At 44.9% G+C, this 17,048-nt stretch overlaps 1 protein-coding gene across 5 annotated transcripts in view; it reads left to right on the top strand.

Moving 5' to 3' along the window:
- The window catches only part of SLF2 (SMC5/6 complex localization factor 2), a 63,406-nt gene that overhangs the window by 23,734 nt on the left and 22,624 nt on the right, over positions 1 to 17,048 (top strand). For 2 of the 5 annotated variants that reach the window (XR_014956158.1, XM_085582711.1), the window contains exons 1-3: positions 10,385 to 10,663; positions 15,639 to 15,682; positions 16,145 to 16,314. Coding sequence is in view for 3 of the 5 variants with exons in the window: in XM_085582711.1 (XP_085438837.1) it covers positions 10,554 to 10,663; positions 15,639 to 15,682; positions 16,145 to 16,314 (324 nt within the window). In the remaining 2 variants the exon portion in view is untranslated. Of the gene's footprint in view, positions 1 to 10,384; positions 10,664 to 15,638; positions 15,683 to 16,144; positions 16,315 to 17,048 lie in introns of those variants that run through there. The other 3 variants (XM_085582710.1, XM_077784676.2, XM_021536349.3) reach the window with 2 other exon arrangements.

Here is a 17,048-nt window from a genome sequence, read left to right as displayed (position 1 = left end):
TTGACCTCTGTTTTCCTATGACATGGTGACCACACTTAGTCAGCAATACTGGTGTTGGTGGGCAGGAGGTGAGCAGAGATTCTGCAAACACAAATCCCTTCCCAATGGCAAACTTTCTGGGAGATGGGCTAGCAGATATAAAGGTTATGGGAGTGATATAAGACATAATTGTCCTTTAGTATAGAAGGTATTTGATTTTTCTAGGTAAAAACTCAGATTTGTTGCCTAAATGTGTATGCAATAATTGAAGTGGATGAAGTTCTAAACCATTTTTCTGATAAGAGTGTTTTGCTAAGACATCTTGAAAAATACTGTGATCCCAAAGTGACTGGTAACAACTAGTCAAGTATAATGGAAGCTTAACTGGAGCTGAAAGATTGCTACAGGGGGGCTGTAGAGGAATGTGGATGCTGGGCACACTGGGATTCAGAAAACAAAACACAGGTTTGTCACAAGGCTGTAAAAATGTCTTGAAAGGTCTTCTGTTCAAACCTTTCCCAAGTTGCCTGTGTGTGCTCTGCTGCCTGTTGGTTACCTTGTCCAGGAGCTGAGTGATCAGAGAACAGCTGGAGGGGTGTAGGAGTTACTAGTCAGGATTTGCTTTGTAAAAGCACCTTACTGATTCTAGTGGGAAACAAGAGGCAAAGCCAGTATTTTTCTGCTGAATGAAACATTCTTAGTGTGGTGATCCAAATGGGGCCCCCAAAACTACTTGTGGGTTCCTTGTCTAATCTGACTGTCAAAGTATAGAAGAAACTACATAAAACTTGTATTGTCCTAAAAGGGATAATGGGATAGTAAAGACAGAGAATGTGTGCAGGACACCCAGGTACTGTTTTGTGAGTGGAGCAGAAGGGAGAAGGACCTGAATTTTGTTTCATGCCCTGGAATGAGAAAAACAGGAAGGCTGAGAATTGCATGTGGCACGAGCTGGCTCTGAACAACCAGCAGTGTGGGTGCAGTGGTCAGCAGGGGAACAGCCTGTGTGGGACTGAACACCGGCTGCCTGTGGGAGCCCTGTGGTGCAGGATGTGTGTGCATGTGGATGCAAAAGAAATCCTTTATTTCCTGTTCTGGAGTTCAGCTTTGCAGAACAGGCAGAGACCATTAGACCCCATTGAGTGACCTCTCATCTTTCACAGGCCTTGCAATTTCTTCCTGTTTCTCTTGACATCAGCCCACTGATTTATGCTGAACTAAAGTACATATTTTTTTTCCAAAAAAGACAGATCTGAAGACATTGGGAAATGAGAAAACCAACATTTCCCCTGATAATTTGTTCTACTAGTTAACCACTGCCACTCTTTTCCTGTTTCTTATTTTTCATTTCAGTCTGTCTGGTTTATGATGCTAAACATTAGTTTGTGTTATAGATATCAGGAATAAATCAAAATGCCCTCTAGAACAATAACTGCTTTCTTTTTGGAATGTGGGATATGGTAATTAAATCTCTTCAATTTGTCTTGGTTTTGCACAAGGCTGGGGTTTAGTGCTATTGCTGCTGGGGAAAAAGCAAATCCCATCCTTCTCTCTTAGCTGGTTTGTGCCTTCCACCTCACACCTTGTAATGCAGCAGGGCAGGGAACTGGTTCTGTTGAAATATATAAACTTTTTGTTGCCTCGGGGTTATTTGGAGTTTTCAGTCTATTCACCACAGGGCTGTAAAGATGCCTGGTGGTGTGGTGCTGAGCCCAGCATAGTGAAGAGGCTGGAAGAGTTCCAGGTGGGATATTTTTGCAGCAGAGCCCACTTTTAGGGACCAAACTGCCACCAAAGACTTTTGCTCAGGGATGCTTTTCCAGTCCCCCAAGTTAAAAGCAAAAGGCCACTGTGTTTGACCAGTGCCAAGCACAGCCAGCCCTGTGTGCAGGGCTGCTTAAGAAACAGAACCAGAACAGTTACAGATGATAATGAAGCAATCAAGGTTTTTGAGTGTATGAAAGTGAAAAATGCTTTCCTTGCTTGTCAAGAGGATGGCTTTGCTTCCTTGACTTTGAAAAGCCACATCTGCTCACTCTGAGGGCAGAAATATAGAAAGAGCAAGCATGTACTGCAAATGTACACACTGATCCTCTTGGAGGGTTTGGCTGACAGGGAGAGGGAACACAGACAAACCATTTAAAATAAATGTTTCTTGCAGGATCAACCCAGCTAAGGCAAAGGTGAATTAACTTACAGAAACTCAGTTAATTGAAAGCCCAGATGAGCTGGAGCTATTGGCGAGAAAATGCAGGAAGATTTTGTTTCTACACATACATGCTCATGTCAGTCAAAACAATCTGGATTAGCAAAAAATCTATATAACAAACCAGGGAAAATGACTTTGATGGAAGTGGGGAAGGTGTGCTTACAGTACCAGGAAGGAGAGCTGAGGAAGTAGCAACCTTTAGCAGAGGGCAGAGAGCAATGAGCTGTCTTGCACAGCTGTGACTGATAAGGAACACAGATGAAACTAATTGATTGGATTGATTATATTCTTCTTGTTACAAGTTAAATTCTTCCCTAAGAAGGAATTAAAGGAAATTCCTTTGGCACAGTGGAGGGAAGTGTAGGAATACCTGCCAAGTTATAACCTTTACATTTTTGTGGCCCATTTAATGAAACTGTAAATGATTCATGCTTTGTGTGGCTCAACTCTACCATCTCATAGTTTTAAAAGAAGAAATGCCTTCTAGATGAGTTTATGCTGCATCATGTTTTGCATTTTAAAAAATCCTCAATTTCCTCTAGGCAATTACATGAAAACAGATTTTATAGAGTTTTGGGGTTTTTAAATAAACAAGATAAATAAATATTAATAATTAATATTAAATATTAATAATTATAATTAAGTTAATTATAAACTGTGGCTGTTGCACAATATAAAAATAAAGGCATAGCTGAGCTCCAAACCATTTCTTTATCAGAGATGATATTCAGATAATCAGACTCAGCTAACCTGTTGCAAATACTGACCTTGTACCTACAAAGGAAGTTTCTAAGGATTAAAATGCCAATGGGTGTTTTGGAAGGTCACTCATATTTCCCAATGTTTACTTTAAAATTGTGCTAGTTTGTCTTAGCTCAGGGTTTGACCTCTGGATCATCACAGGGTGTTTCTGTAGATGCCAGAGTCAACAGTTCATCACTAAGTGAAAAGTAAGACACTGAGAAAAAGGCCTAAGGGTGTCCCAGGGTTGTTCTGCAGTGTCACTCTGGAAGGTTTGGTCGGAAGCAGGAAGCTGTCGTGGAGAGAGCCTGTTTTAGCAATGCTCAGAATGATGAAAACATGAAGTAGAGCATGGGGGAAACCATCTCTCCTTTTTAGCCAAGCTGCAGATACTGAATGTATGTACATCTAGTGATAATATTCAATAGTGGGAGAAGAATTGGCATAAAGAATGTTGCCTCAATTTTCTCTCTGACAGGCGTCACTGGAGATTTAAGTGTGCTTATGTTCTTCTACTATTTGATTTACCAATTTAACTTAGTTGTCACTATGCTCTGCTAATCCAACATTTGCAAAAAGCAGCTTTATTTCTTCAAACGCAGTACTCCATTTTGCTGCCTGATTACCCTGGTCACTACAGTGTATTCACATATAATCGCCATGAAATGTGACTCCAACTGGCATAAGTACACCTGAAACCACTTTGAAGCTACCAGCTCAGAAATCCCCAACAGTGTGGCCCTGTGGAGCAGAATTTGGTAAGGTATATTTGCCTATTTGTGCATATGGCATGTACGTTTAGGCACCTGTCTTGTAGCCTGCAAAATTGACATGAGAGTCTTTTGCAGCAGTTTGTGCACCTAAATTGCACCAGTTCCTGGCCATCTCTCCTCTGCTCACTCGTACTTAAGGTGGGTCACTGAGGACATGTTGCAAGAAGAGCAGGATTTATAGCTTAATTTTTTCCAGAAGCCTGTCCACTGTTCAAGGGCATTCAAAAGTTTCATCCAGAGCCCACACAGTGGGCTGAAACTGTTTGTGAAGTGTGTTTGTTAAACTGTCGTAAATTTGGATGGGATGGGAAGCAGTAGAAAACAGAGTCAGGGTTAAAAGTTATCTTGAGGAATGGTCTCAGGAATGCACTGATGAATGGCACAGAGAATTACAGTGAGTTAACAAAATGCACTGCAAGACTGTCAGGTGGAGATTGACTGTTCAGCAACAGCTCTGCCAGAAAGGATCTGCAGGTCATGTCAAATCTGAACTGTCTGTGAGGGGAGAACCCCCTCTTCCTCCTGTGTGAACAGAAGTTTGTCCTTCTGGGTATGAGGATAGATATTTATGCTGTAGTGGGGCTCCTGTGGGAGTATGATGAAAGGTTTGCACTTTGTTCTTCGGGAAAGCTGTGAATTTCTCGAGGGAATTCAGATGAGAGCTATTAGTGGTGTGCTGTAGCAATACTTGATCTTTTTTAAGCGGAAATGGTTCTGGCCAACACCCTGTGCTGTCCAGTTTTGTGCATTTCTAGCAGTGATAGGGCTGTAGACATCCAAGGAAGAGGCTGTGACTCATCCCTGATATCTGATATGGGGCAGGATGGGGGAGCTGGCTGGAGTGCTGGACTGGGAGGATGTTCTAAAGCATACAAGGCTCTGGGAAGGCAAGATGTGTGCTACACTTGTTGACCTATGCCTGTAAAAAAATGAATGTAACAAGATTCAGTGTGATTCTTAATGAAAAAGGAAGTTTAGTTTAAAGAGAACTTATTTTCCTCACTCACTGTCACATGTTTTACTCATGTTTTTACATCCTTATGCTTTTGGATTCCAAGGGTCAAAACCCATCAGGACTGCTTGCATAACACTGAGGATGTGCTGCTGGCTTTTAAATCCTTGTTCCATATTTTGGGTTCCTTTTGATGATGCTAGATCTAGTTTCTGAGCTGGTTTGAATAAATTTTTAGAATGTAATTTACTTAAGAGGTCCAGTTATTGCAGTGAATTTGCCTCCCTAAGAATCTTGCTTCTTCCTCCATAGGTCTCAGACAAGGTGGCAACAACTTTTCCTATTAACATCCAAACATCCAGCTCTCTTCTGCTTTTACAAAGCCTGTTCCCCTCTCACCAAGCTGTGATGATGCTTTTCCCTCACTGAAGTAACAGCTGTGAGGCTCCCTGGCTTCTAGGTGAATTGGCTGGGCCTGCAGACCTATCTGGTTACTAAATAAAAAGCCCTTTAAAGAAGATTTGCTAGTGTGTGCCACTTTTGATATATAGCCTTCCATTTGTTCACTCACAGACATGGAACTTAGATTAAAAGTAGTAAAAAGTCAGTGTAAGGGGGTTTACTGAGTGATTGCATGTCTAGCTTTTGAAATATAACAGTGTTTCCTCATTTTGGCCAGACATCACACGTCCTGTCTGCTTACCTCTGATGGAGGCTGTGAGTCTTATTCCCCTGTACCAGCGGGCATTTCCCTGTTAATTATTCTGAAAGCTGAGCAGTCCCTAGCTTCATCAGAACTCTGTGAAAGAATGATAATATTTAAGGCTGATTCAGGAATCCCCTCAATCTTTGCAAAAGAAATATCTTTGAAAGAGCTTGGTCACAGCATAACATATAAGTAGAAGAAGATGAGAGAGGTCTGGCAACTTGGTTAGCTAACTGAACCTACCAACTAAAATTTTTGTTGCTTGTTAAGCAGATAGCAACGTGGTCATGTTGTGGAGAAAAGGCCAGAGAAACAGTGATAAGCTGCTGCAGGAAAGTCCTTTTCATTACCTGCTAGCAGTGGATTGTCCCTCATATTTTCTTTCTGTTTTTTGACCTTTGTGTCAAGAATGATTAATCTTTACAGAAACAATCAGCGATTAACAGGAAATTAAACCAGAGACAGCCTCCAAGGAAAGGGAGCATCAAGGATAGGAATTAGCTTTAGTGAATGTTAACATCATGGATGTCTGCTGAAGAAGCCACAGGTGAAGGCCATTTCCATTTTTAATTTGCTTAAGCTATAAACCAGACTTTTTCTCGTAGTCATGACAAAGGAATTTTGTGTGTGTGGTTACATGGCAATTGCCAATGAAACTTTAAGCATTGAGAGACCCGGAACTGACAACTTTAAAATACTTAAATAAATAAAAGGTAGGGAACAGAATAGATGGAATTTAACTGACCAAGACCGATTTGAAGTTTTCCATGAAAATGATTGTGGGAATGGGCATGTGTGTCAGGAGAATAGTTAGTGTTAGTTAAAGTGAGCAAACTATGTACTGATTAGTAAATGTTTATTAATGTAGTAGAATTATTATGTGCAGACAGATATTTTCTACACACTGTGTCCCCTTGACATATCAGTGCAGTGCTGCCAGCTCTTTGTCCAGTCAAAAAAGGGAACTGGTGTGTTAGCTGAGTTCCGCATTGCAATTCCCTGGGTGAAGCAAGCTCTGAAAACCACAAATACTTCACAACCTTGAGATACAAACCCTCTCCACTGATTAAACTGTTATTGCAGTTGAAAGTGATACCATAAATATTCTCTCCAGATGTTTACCTAAGAAGTCTTGCTGCATGTGCTGCATGTCAAGGTATCAGTGTCTGCTTGGTAAAGGAGGTGTAAATTGGTTCTTGCAAGGCACAGCAGGGAGTATCTGATCTGATAACATCTGGGAATTAGTGAAAAAGGGAGAGACTCTCCAGAAAGATGGAAGGAAAGGAAACCAGGAATGCCAGAAAATAAATGTCTGTATCTCAACTCTGCTGTAATTTGTGCTGTGCCTAAACCACACAGCAAATTGGTGATGAAGGGAACAAAGCAGCTGAGGCAACCCCAGCCAGGAAGCTGAGTGTGGAAGTGCCTGGAAGAGTACATCACCCTGATGAGTTTACACAGGCCTGGCTCAGACATGTTCATGTAAGGTGCTGCCATGCTTCTGGCTGTGTGCTCAGGTGTATGATTCAGTCAGAGGAAACCAGCCTAAATCGAAAGAAAACATTAGTCTGGTTCCAAAATAAGTGTTTTTCTACTTAAAACCCCCCAACCTGCATAGTAGTCAGCAGTCTCCTTTACATGTGCAGCACAAAGAATAATGGCTGCCTATATCAGAGCACTTCCACATGAGAATGGGCTTTATCCCTTCCAGCAGTTCCACAGCATTTTTAGTATCTGTGTTCTCCCAGGAAAAACAATGAAAATCTTTAAACATTTCCTTTCTGAGCATTGACCCTGAAGCCAGTGGCACATCAGTGTGTATCTGAGAAAACCACTGTGATAGGCTTTTCCTTCCCTCCTGGGCAACAATGAGTGATGGCATGTGTGTGACTATTGATAGAATAACTGAATTTACTGTCTGGATAATGATCTGCTATTATTAAATTGACTATAACAACTTAAAAAAAGGTATGCTAATAAATATTGGTTGATCTGTTTCCATATGGACTAGGTCCTGTACTGGGGAAAAACCAATTTACATCACTTAATCTCAAGGGGGGAGCTTATGACAATTACCAGTCTTTGCTCTTAATTGTCACTCCCTGTGGTTCCTTAGCAAAATCTTCTTTTTTCAGCCTCACTGCTTGTGTTTGCTTTTATTCTTGTACTTAGAGTTACAGGAGAGTTTCACAGTCTTCTGCCACTTCGGAACTCCATCCTTACTTCCCATGATAAACAGCTTCACCCTACCATCACCAGTGCTGGAATTGGATGTTCTGCCAAAGATGCTCTGTATCCAACTCCCTGGTTGTCTTTTAGAAACTCTTTATGACTCCAGGTGACTTAACTGTAGAAATGCCCCCATGTCTATTGCCATTTTCCACAGTTAAAGTATTAAACTTGAAAGACAAAGCAAATGTTTATAGGACTTCAATTTCATCTGCTCTTTCAATGTGTTATAAAAATATTTCTGGAATTCCTGGATAACATTGGGCATGAAACTTTAACACTTTATTAATGGTACTTCATATATACACTACTGTTTTTTCAAACAAATCTATATGACAGCAAGTCAAACTGTTCTTCATTTGTTGCTCAAGAATTTACACCCAGCAAAAAGATGGATTTATTGTAGTGTTGTGCATAGTGGGTCTAGAAGCGTGTTGTCAAACAGTAGGATTCACTCCAGAAAACATGATAATCATAGGTGGTCCCTGGGGCAGAGAGCGTGCAGCTGAGGGCAGGATTTGTGTCGGAGGGGCTCAAGCAAGGAAGAAGGTGTGTGTTGTGATATCAGCCAGTGTTTTAAGCTTTTGAGGCTGAGTTTAAGAGATCAGGAATTGCATGGCTCAAAGCCTTTGAAAAACAGACTGAGGGATGGGCATGATGAAAGGGGGGGTAGGGTGCATAGCACAGGGCAGACTCAGATATTCAGGCACTCAAGAAACATTTTCTTATTTTGTCCTGTGTTGTATTGTGTTGTTCAAGTTATTCAGTTTCTTTAGATGGTTTGATCCTGTACCCCCAAACAAATGATTCTGTCCTCCCTTACCTCCTCCCATTCAAATGTCAGTCTTGTTCCTCTTCCACCCCCAGCCCTCATCCTGGGGCCTGCCTGTCACTCCACAGTCCTTCCCCTCCATCCGGAAAGTTCCACGAGCCCCTCGAGTGATGGGCTGGGCACTGGGCCCCCTCCCCTGCAGTCCCCCCATTGCTGCCCACTCCTGCCCATTTTTCCTGCCCCACTCCCATCTACCTCTCCATTAGTCTGTGGGAACACCACGCCCCTGTTCCTCCCGTTTAAACGTTGCTGCACAGCTCTGTTCGGGGCTCTAGTTGACTCTTCTCTGCTGGATTGTTTGAGCTTTTCAGTAAACCTGGGCTGTGAACCCCAGCGAGAGTCAGGTCCTTCGTTCTGTCTTCATGGCCAAGGTTCTCTGGTGCTCTAGGGCTGAACCCAAAGTTGCCCTCCTCACCCCGCTGGGGCACAGGAAGGTGGCCCCTGCTGTCTGCAGTGCCAGTGAGTGTTCTGCTACTTCTGCTTTGCAGCCTTTCCCAGGCCAGCCTAACGTAGTGGGTGACAAGAGACGTGGGGTGGGTCACTCCTTTTCATTTGAGTCGGCTGTCTCCTGGTGAAAAACATCAGGAGAACAGTGGCTTTGGTCATCTCCACTCTTAGGCAAAGTGCTAAACAAAAACCCCAATACATAACTATAAGGGATATCTTCTATCTGTGCAATACCTACTTTGAACTGCTAAAGCAACTTTTTGATATTGCTAGTTTTTACAGACTAAATATGTGAATTTACACAGAATATTACAGATAGGAGTACTGGCATTCTCTAAGCAGGCAGGTCTGGTTCTTCAGGTTGCTTAGTCCAAGATTTTGTCAAAAATGTTTTCCAGGTGGTGGTGCAGGACACGGGATTCCACTCGAGATGCCTTTTCTGGGGGAAGTTCAGGCACAGAGAGCAGGCTGAGGATGGGCAGGCACAGGGTTTAGTGGCGATTTGGAAAAAGTTACTCCCCAGTAACTTTTTTCAGCCTCCCCACATTGTCTTGTGGCTCTGGAGATGGATGCGCAGCCTGGATCTTCTTCCAGAGGCGATGCAAGCCGCACAGCCCGGAGCTCGGTGGCGGCCCGTGGCGCTTTGCTCGCGGGACGCTTCTGCCCGTGGACGGGACCCGCGGGCTGTGGCTGTCCCCGCCCATGGACGGGCCCCGCGGGCTGTCGCTGTGGCTGTCCCCGCCCGTGGACGGGCCCCGCGGGCTGTCGCTATCGCTGTCCCCGCCCGTGGACGGGGCCCGCGGGCTGTCGCTGTGGCTGTCCCCGCCCGTGGACGGGCCCCGCGGGCTGTGGCTGTCCCCGCCCGTGGACGGGCCCCGCGGGCCGTGGCTGTCGCTGTCCCCGCCCGTGGACGGGCCCCACGGGCCGTGGCTGTGGCTGTCCCCGCCCGTGGACGGGCCCCGCGGGCCGTGGCTGTCGCTGTCCCCGCCCGTGGACGGGCCCCGCGGGCTGTCGCTGTCGCTGTCCCCGCCCGTGGACGGGCCCCGCGGGCTGTCGCTGTGGCTGTCCCCGCCCGTGGACGGGCCCCGCGGGCTGTGGCTGTCCCCGCCCGTGGACGAGCCCCGCGGGCTGTGGCTGTCCCCGCCCGTGGACGGGCCCCGCGGGCTGTGGCTGTGGCTGTCCCCGCCCGTGGACGGGCCCCGCGGGCTGTCGCTGTCGCTGTCCCCGCCCGTGGACGGGCCCCGCGGGCTGTCGCTGTCGCTGTCCCCGCCCGCGACACCGGGAGCGCCGGGGGCGGGGCCCGTCCGAGCGCACCAATCAGAGAGCGGCAGCGCGGGCCGGGGAGCGGCGCGCGAGCGAGGCGCCAAACAACCCTTCCTCCCTCGGACGCGGAACGCCGCTCCCGCCCTGCGCTCTCCAGCAGCCAATCACAGACACGATCACGCTGCCCGCTCCGCCCTCGGCGGGAAGGAACCAATGGGAGACGCAGCTGCTTTAGCCTCTCAGCCAATCAGCGCCTGGAGGCATTGGAAAAAAGGAAGAGCGGAGCCCGTTAGCTCCCGCCCGTGCCCCGAGGCCGCGCTGGGCGTTCCGGCCGCGCTGGGCGTTCGAGCCGCGCTCCGGGCGATGCTGCCGGGGGCGGCCGCTCTCCTCCGCCGCTCGGGCCCCGCTGTGCCGTCCGTGCCATGACCCGACCGCTCGGCGAGGGGCTGCCGTCTCCGGGCCCTCCCTTCGCCATGTCCCGCCGCCATGTTACGCCGGCGGCCGCGGGCGGCGAGGCGGCCCAGGACTGCAGGTACGGGCGGGGCGCGGGAGAGCGGCGGTCGCGGCCGTCGCCGGGCCCCGAGCCCGCCGAGCGGGACGGCTCCGCTGCCGGCGGGCGCCGCGCTGCCCAGGGCGGGTGGCAGGGCTCGGCTCGGCGGGCGTTACCGGGAGCATCGCCGGGAGCTTCCATGCTCCTCACGGAACCGGCGCCTGGTGCCGCTGGGCGTTGGCCGGGGGGTCTGGCAGCGTCCCGAGTCTGAAGGAGCGTCCGGCTAAGTTTGGCCGGCATTTCCAGCGCACCCTTCAGAATCCCGGGGTCGTCCCGCGTGTGCCGCCCCTGCCCCGGCGTTTCCCAGCCCGCCCGTAGAGCCGGGCGGCGTCGGCGGTTCGGCTCTAACCGGGAGCTGCGGGTGTCGGTTCAGCCCCCGAACCCGCTCCGGCGGGACTGCGCCTAACGGTGCTGGGACTGCCCAGGGAAAACACTGCTGTCAGCGACGCTGCCTTTAGACCTGACAAACTTGCCTGCCAACTAGAAATTCAGATTTTGACGACGATTTGAGGCTTCTCAGAGGCTGCTGTTTTTTGCCCAATGAGACAAGTCATAATTTTCTTAGGCTATTAGTTGCACCTTACTTTGTTCAGATCCTTGGTTTTGATGGCACTGTCATTTAAATGAAGGGGACAGGGTGAAAGTTTACTTTTTCAGTCTTACTTTTTACCCAAGAAACTCAAACGAATTGGCAGTTTCGGTTTTGTTGCAGGTGTCTAAAAGGCTGAGGTTTTCTATGTGAGTTTCTGTTTTGGCTGGTTTTATTATGATTTTTTTTTTTCTTTTTACAGAGCTTTTCAAGATGCTCTATGTCATCAAATGTAGTAGCTTATTCCTATGTTATGGGAATTTGCTATCTCTTAGCTATTCCTAGTGTTTCCAATACAGCTTTTTAAAAGCATAGTTTTTATCCAGCCAGGGATTACCACGAATGTGGCTGTAAACAATAATTGCTTTTACCAAATGCTCAGGGGGTTGTTTTTTTAAGACAAGTGTAAGTATTTCCTCCTTCCTTCTTCCATGCAGGCTTAGTTTAGGGGCGTAGTTAGTGTTCTTAGTTTTGGAAGGCCTGGAAGGTCTGTTAGGTTCATCTCCTTGCTGTGCAGCTTTTTTCTTTGGTCGGGTGAGATAATGTATTTATGGGCATTATGTTTTCTTTTGGATTTTTAGTGGTCTCCTTGGTGTCTCAGTCGAGCTGAGATTTCAGAAAATATGGTGTGATAATTTTTATTTGAGATAAAAGGTTTTGCTGAATGTAAAATATATTGCTGAAAAGTGTTAACCAGAGCTGTATAGTGGTTCAGAAAGATACATTAAACAACTGTGATTTTTGTGTTAGCAAAAGATTGATGCACAGTAGCCTACTGAAGTATGGAGATTCTCCTGGGAATGGTTTGTGAACAGTTATGGCCCCATTCACATAGAAAATCACATTTCTCCTTCTACTTTCACATGTATGTGAAAAGCAAGTTGGATGGGCCAGTTCTTTTTCATGATCTTCCTTGTACTGTATTGAATTCTTAATTTTTTTCTTTTCCTCACCCTTTGCTTTTGTCTGAAGTTTCTGGTACACTTCCTTGTCTGAGACACAATACAGAACCTTGGCTGGACAGTTCCTAGCCCTTGCACTCCAAAAAGCAGAGTTACAAATGCAAAGGAGAAAATATTGGTGGATAAGCCTTTCCAAACAAGCCCAGCTCTTCATTAAAATTAAACTTGAGGAAGAAGAGAAGTGCCTTCATTCCCTGTTGTTTTGTAGAAGGCTTTGTATAATTATGGAATAAACAGAAATTTTGTTACAAAGCTGGATTTATAATAAAAGACAGCAAAAAGAACATTATGGCAAGGACATAAGCAGTCATTTGGAAGCAGTGGCTGTGGAAACAAGGACAGAGATGACAGAAGGCCTTGGTTTTGGTTTTGTTACGAGCTGTCCATGAAGGTCAGAGTAACTGAGGTTCTTGTTAATGGGTCCCTTGGGGCAGATTAGAGAGAAAGAACATTGATATGCACACATAGGGTTTATTTTGGGATAATTTGGTTGCAATGGAAATGAGGTATGTAGCCATTTTGGTTATTATCTCTAGTAATTTGACAATATAAAAGTATAAAAATACCACTTAAGGAAATATATAAGGAAAAGAAAGAAAAAGCAAGGATAGGAGCAGATTACAGAGATATGACCAGCATGGATCCAGTGATGAGACTTGATTGTAGCGATTCTCATGTCTGCTGGTCAAAGTGATGCTTGCAGTCAGGGATGTAGGAAGCCCCCAAAATACAGAGTTCAGTGGGTTAATTGATGTTCTGGTGGGAATGCCCAGGTACCTCCCTTGGAGAGGGTGGATTTAACACTGTTGAAAGGCCCCAGGAATTAGTCTAGTGGCACTTCGGGGGGGTCTTTGATGGTTTATGACCCCATCTTAGACTGGTGTTTTGGTGTATCTCACATCATGTTTTCTCACATTATGCCTTGTCAGAAGGGATAAATAGCTTCAGTCTAAGTGTGAATATCCCAGTACCTCCCCCTGGGTGGGGGGTGTTGTTTTACACCTGAGCCAGTTGTGTAAGGGAGGACACTGGCATGATGAAAAGCATTTTCCCACCTCTGCAGTGGCTGTGCCTTACCAGCCTTGTCGCTTATCTGGCTCAAGCCCCAGCTTGTTTTGTTGTGGTCATCCTCCTGTGGTGGGTGTGCACCCTCTCCTTGCACCTTCTCCTGGTCTTAGGCAGATGAGAGGTTTCAACAGCACACACAGAAACCCCCTCCTTCTCCCCTTCCAGGGGGGATGCAGACCTGGGCCGCAGCAATATTGCTTGTTTGAGTCAATGACCTTTAACATTTCTGTCCCTCGAGATGTAGGTGCAGAGAGGAATTTGGGTGGTGGCTGAAGATGAGATGTGGCCTGCCAGCAGTGCTTCATGTACAGATGGGGCTTTAATGGGGAAGAAAGAAGCACAGTCGCTTAGTTAGGAAAATAGGAAGGGTTTGGAAGGATACAGTGTGGAAAGCTCTGGGCACCTGATGATTTCACAGCTTGAGAGCAGTGCAAGCAAGCACCGGGTGTGTCCTGAGGAATGCGAGGTGGAGAGGGCTTTGCTGTGAGCAGGTGAGGCCAGTGTGGAGTACAGAGAGGTCTAGGGCAGAAAAACAAATGGGTCAGCAGCAATAACAGTGAATAAACTTGCATAAACCAAGTCTTTGGTTCTTTTGCTGAACTGAAATGTGGGGATCCTGTGTGCTGAATTTTTTCTTTTATTTGAAAGTAGCTGAGAGATATAAGTAGCAATAGTTAGGCCATGAGCTGAACTTTACTTGAACTACAGAGTTCTCTTGAGTAAGTCAGAGATGGAGTATAGCAAAACCTGGGGCTAACAACCTCAACATTAACAGTTGTTAGACTAGACAATGTTAATGGCTTAAATATTACTTTAAAATTAATAGCTGGCGTGGACAGCCCATAAGTAGTGGTATGTGAACAGTAACAACCATATTTACAACATGGACCACAGAACCAACTGAAATTCCCCCTGAAACAGCATAAGAGGGTGTGAATATGACCACAGAGCACCACTGGGTAGCAAAACAGTGAACCAGTGAAGACTGACAAGACCCCAGACCCTAAAATCACTATTGGTCTGGACTGCTGGGTAGTTCACATTGCCCAGGGATTTCTGTTTGTGGTCCCTTTTTTTGAGGCACAAGTCAGACTGAGCTGGGACAAGCTGCAGGCAATCTCTGGCAAGTAGTTTCTCTGCTTTCTTTGTTCAGCCAAACCCAGTTTTGTGCACTCACAGATACTGTTTACAGGTTACTTTTCACTGAGTTACAATATATTCATGTATCAGTGCTTGCCAGTATCCTGATTTAAAAAGTATCAGTGCATTATAAACAGCCTTTTGTATTTCTGTAGGTGCTAACAATGCAAAATCTGTGTCAGAAAATGCATAAGTGAGGTTACAAGCTTAAAGAATGATTAAAAATTAGATCCAAATTAATTTAATTTTGTACAAGTGAGCAGTGGGTTCTTCTGGCCTAAACTTCAAAAATGGTTACTGAGTCTTTGGGGACGCAATCATCTATGGATACTTTAATATGTTGGCTCAGTTTTTGGAGTAAGTAGGTTTGCCTTAGTTGTCAGTGTTGCTCAGGCAATAAGAATGTAACTTTGCCTTGGAAGGTACAGAAAGAGGACAAAACTTGGAGCCTGCCTCTGCTGTTCTTACAACAGCGTGAGCAATTTTTCTCACATCAATACTTTGCTTGAACTTTGCAACACTTCCAAAGCTGGCACTCAGTATAGCCTTCAAGTCATTAGCGAGCTGTGTGGAGGAAGAGGAAGATACCAAGTTCACAGATTCTGATGTAATTTGTTTTTCAGCCAGTCTACCCATTTTTAGAAGCAATAATCTTCAGTGGAGAATGTCCTGGTGTTCTTATGTCCCACTTGTTTTTTTCCAGAGAAAAATCCTCTGATTTAAAGCTAATAATTACCTTGTAGGTGGCTGTGGGCTGCTGTCTCTGTTGGAAGCTGGGTGAGATGCTACCTTGAGTCAGCAGCTCAGAGTGATGGTGGACATGGGGAGGTTGCTAAATGACATAATGTCATCACACAATGTGCTGGTGAGGGCTCACCTAGAATACTGGGTGCAGGTGAGGTCAGTCCCATTCAGGAAAGTTATGTTTAAGGTGGAAGGGTGGTTAAGATTAACTGAGATTACAAAGAAAACAGTTTGAGTGAGGAAACTGCCAGTTTAACTTCATTAGCCAAGCAGAGTGAATGCTAGAGGGTGAAAATGATGATGATGATTTTTTTCTGACGTATCAGAAATAAGAGCTGCTGGCATTAAAGAAAATCTGTAGAAGTAATTTACAGTATTTTAATTATATAACATTCACTGAATGGGCATTTAGTTATTGTTTCTTTATAAAGATAAAGTTATGTTTTCTCTTCAGAAACCAGTTGATTACGGAGTTCTTCAAGCCAGTTTTAAGTCAAGGTAAATATGTTTTTTTCTAAGTGTAAGAGATTTATATAATTTTTAATTATGTAAGCGTGCAGAATGATAGTCCAATCTCATTCCATAGTGGAGCAGCAACATAATGAGTATAGCTTACCAAATATGTCAAAATGAGCACATTTAATTTTTTACTAATAATGTAACTGAAAATATCAATTTCCTGTTTAAATTAATTTCTTTAAATAGTGATGTAATTATTATTTCAAGCTCTGCCTCGTGCTTAAGACAGATTGTTTATAACAACTGAAACTGCATCATAGATCATGTGATTCTTTGCATGGCAGTAGCAGAACTGGATGGTTAAGTTAATTAATTTTGGATTACATGCGAGAGAGAGAGAAAAAAAAATATCAAGTAATACTATCATAAGGTTTGTTGTTTTGCTTTTGTTTTTTTTTTCCAAATATAGGTTTTGTGAATAATTGGTCTTTTCTCTCCTAGACCATGTCCATAAAGATAGAACAGTGCTGTCCTCACCAGACAAAGGAAATGTAAAAGATGAAGGAAGGGGACTGTCAGTCTTATGCACTGAAGGTTTTGAAAGGAATTCACCTTCTCCAAAGAAAGTCAGAAGAAAAAGATGCCAGACCAAGCACCCAATAAGTCCTGTGGTAGGTGTCTTTTGGAAAAGAATTGAGGAAGAAGACAGTGCAAACATGTCAGGGAATGGCAGAGTGTGCAGGGCCCTGGGTTCGTTGGACCCAAAAGTTGTGATTCAGAAACTCCTCGTTACTGCAGGGTCTCAGATGCATTCCTTGACCAAAAAGGAAAAGACTGCTCAGTCAGAGCAGGGAAAAAATGAGAAGTGTCTGGGTGTAAGGAGAGCACCATTGTCTTATGGAAATAGTTGTGAAGAGAAGAATGACTGTATGGATCTCACAGACTCCAGCTCAGACTCTGACAAATGGGTTTCACCTCCTGAAGCTGATATTTGAAAAGCCTGGGCTGGAAAAGTGGCACTGTGAGCACCACATCTCTGTGCTCAAGCCAGATTTCCCCACTCCCCTGCTCTCCTACTGATTCTGCATTTAGGTTGTCACTGGAAGCTCTCTGCACAGAAAGGGAATAGGGGAAGCAGAAATTGAAACAATCTAAGCTACATCCTCTTAGAGCCATTATAAGGAACAAATGTTTTGTATCAGGTGTTTTTAAAAGAGTTATTAAAGGTGGAAATCACTGACCCATTGTGCATATTAATTTAAAAATTTTTAGATTTTAAAAATTTTATAAGGTAGGATCAGATTCTTGGTGCTGCCTCTTTCAAATGTAACAGAAGTTTATGTTCTTTTGCTATTCCTTTATAAGTTTTAGGTTATGCTTGGGTAAGCTTGTTCTTAATCATTTT

The sequence above is a fragment of the Lonchura striata genome, chromosome 6 (genome assembly GCF_050655825.1).
Source record: "Lonchura striata isolate lonStrDom1 chromosome 6, ASM5065582v1, whole genome shotgun sequence".
NCBI classification, from domain to species: domain Eukaryota; kingdom Metazoa; phylum Chordata; class Aves; order Passeriformes; family Estrildidae; genus Lonchura; species Lonchura striata.
This window is presented reverse-complemented; position numbering and strand designations above follow the sequence as displayed.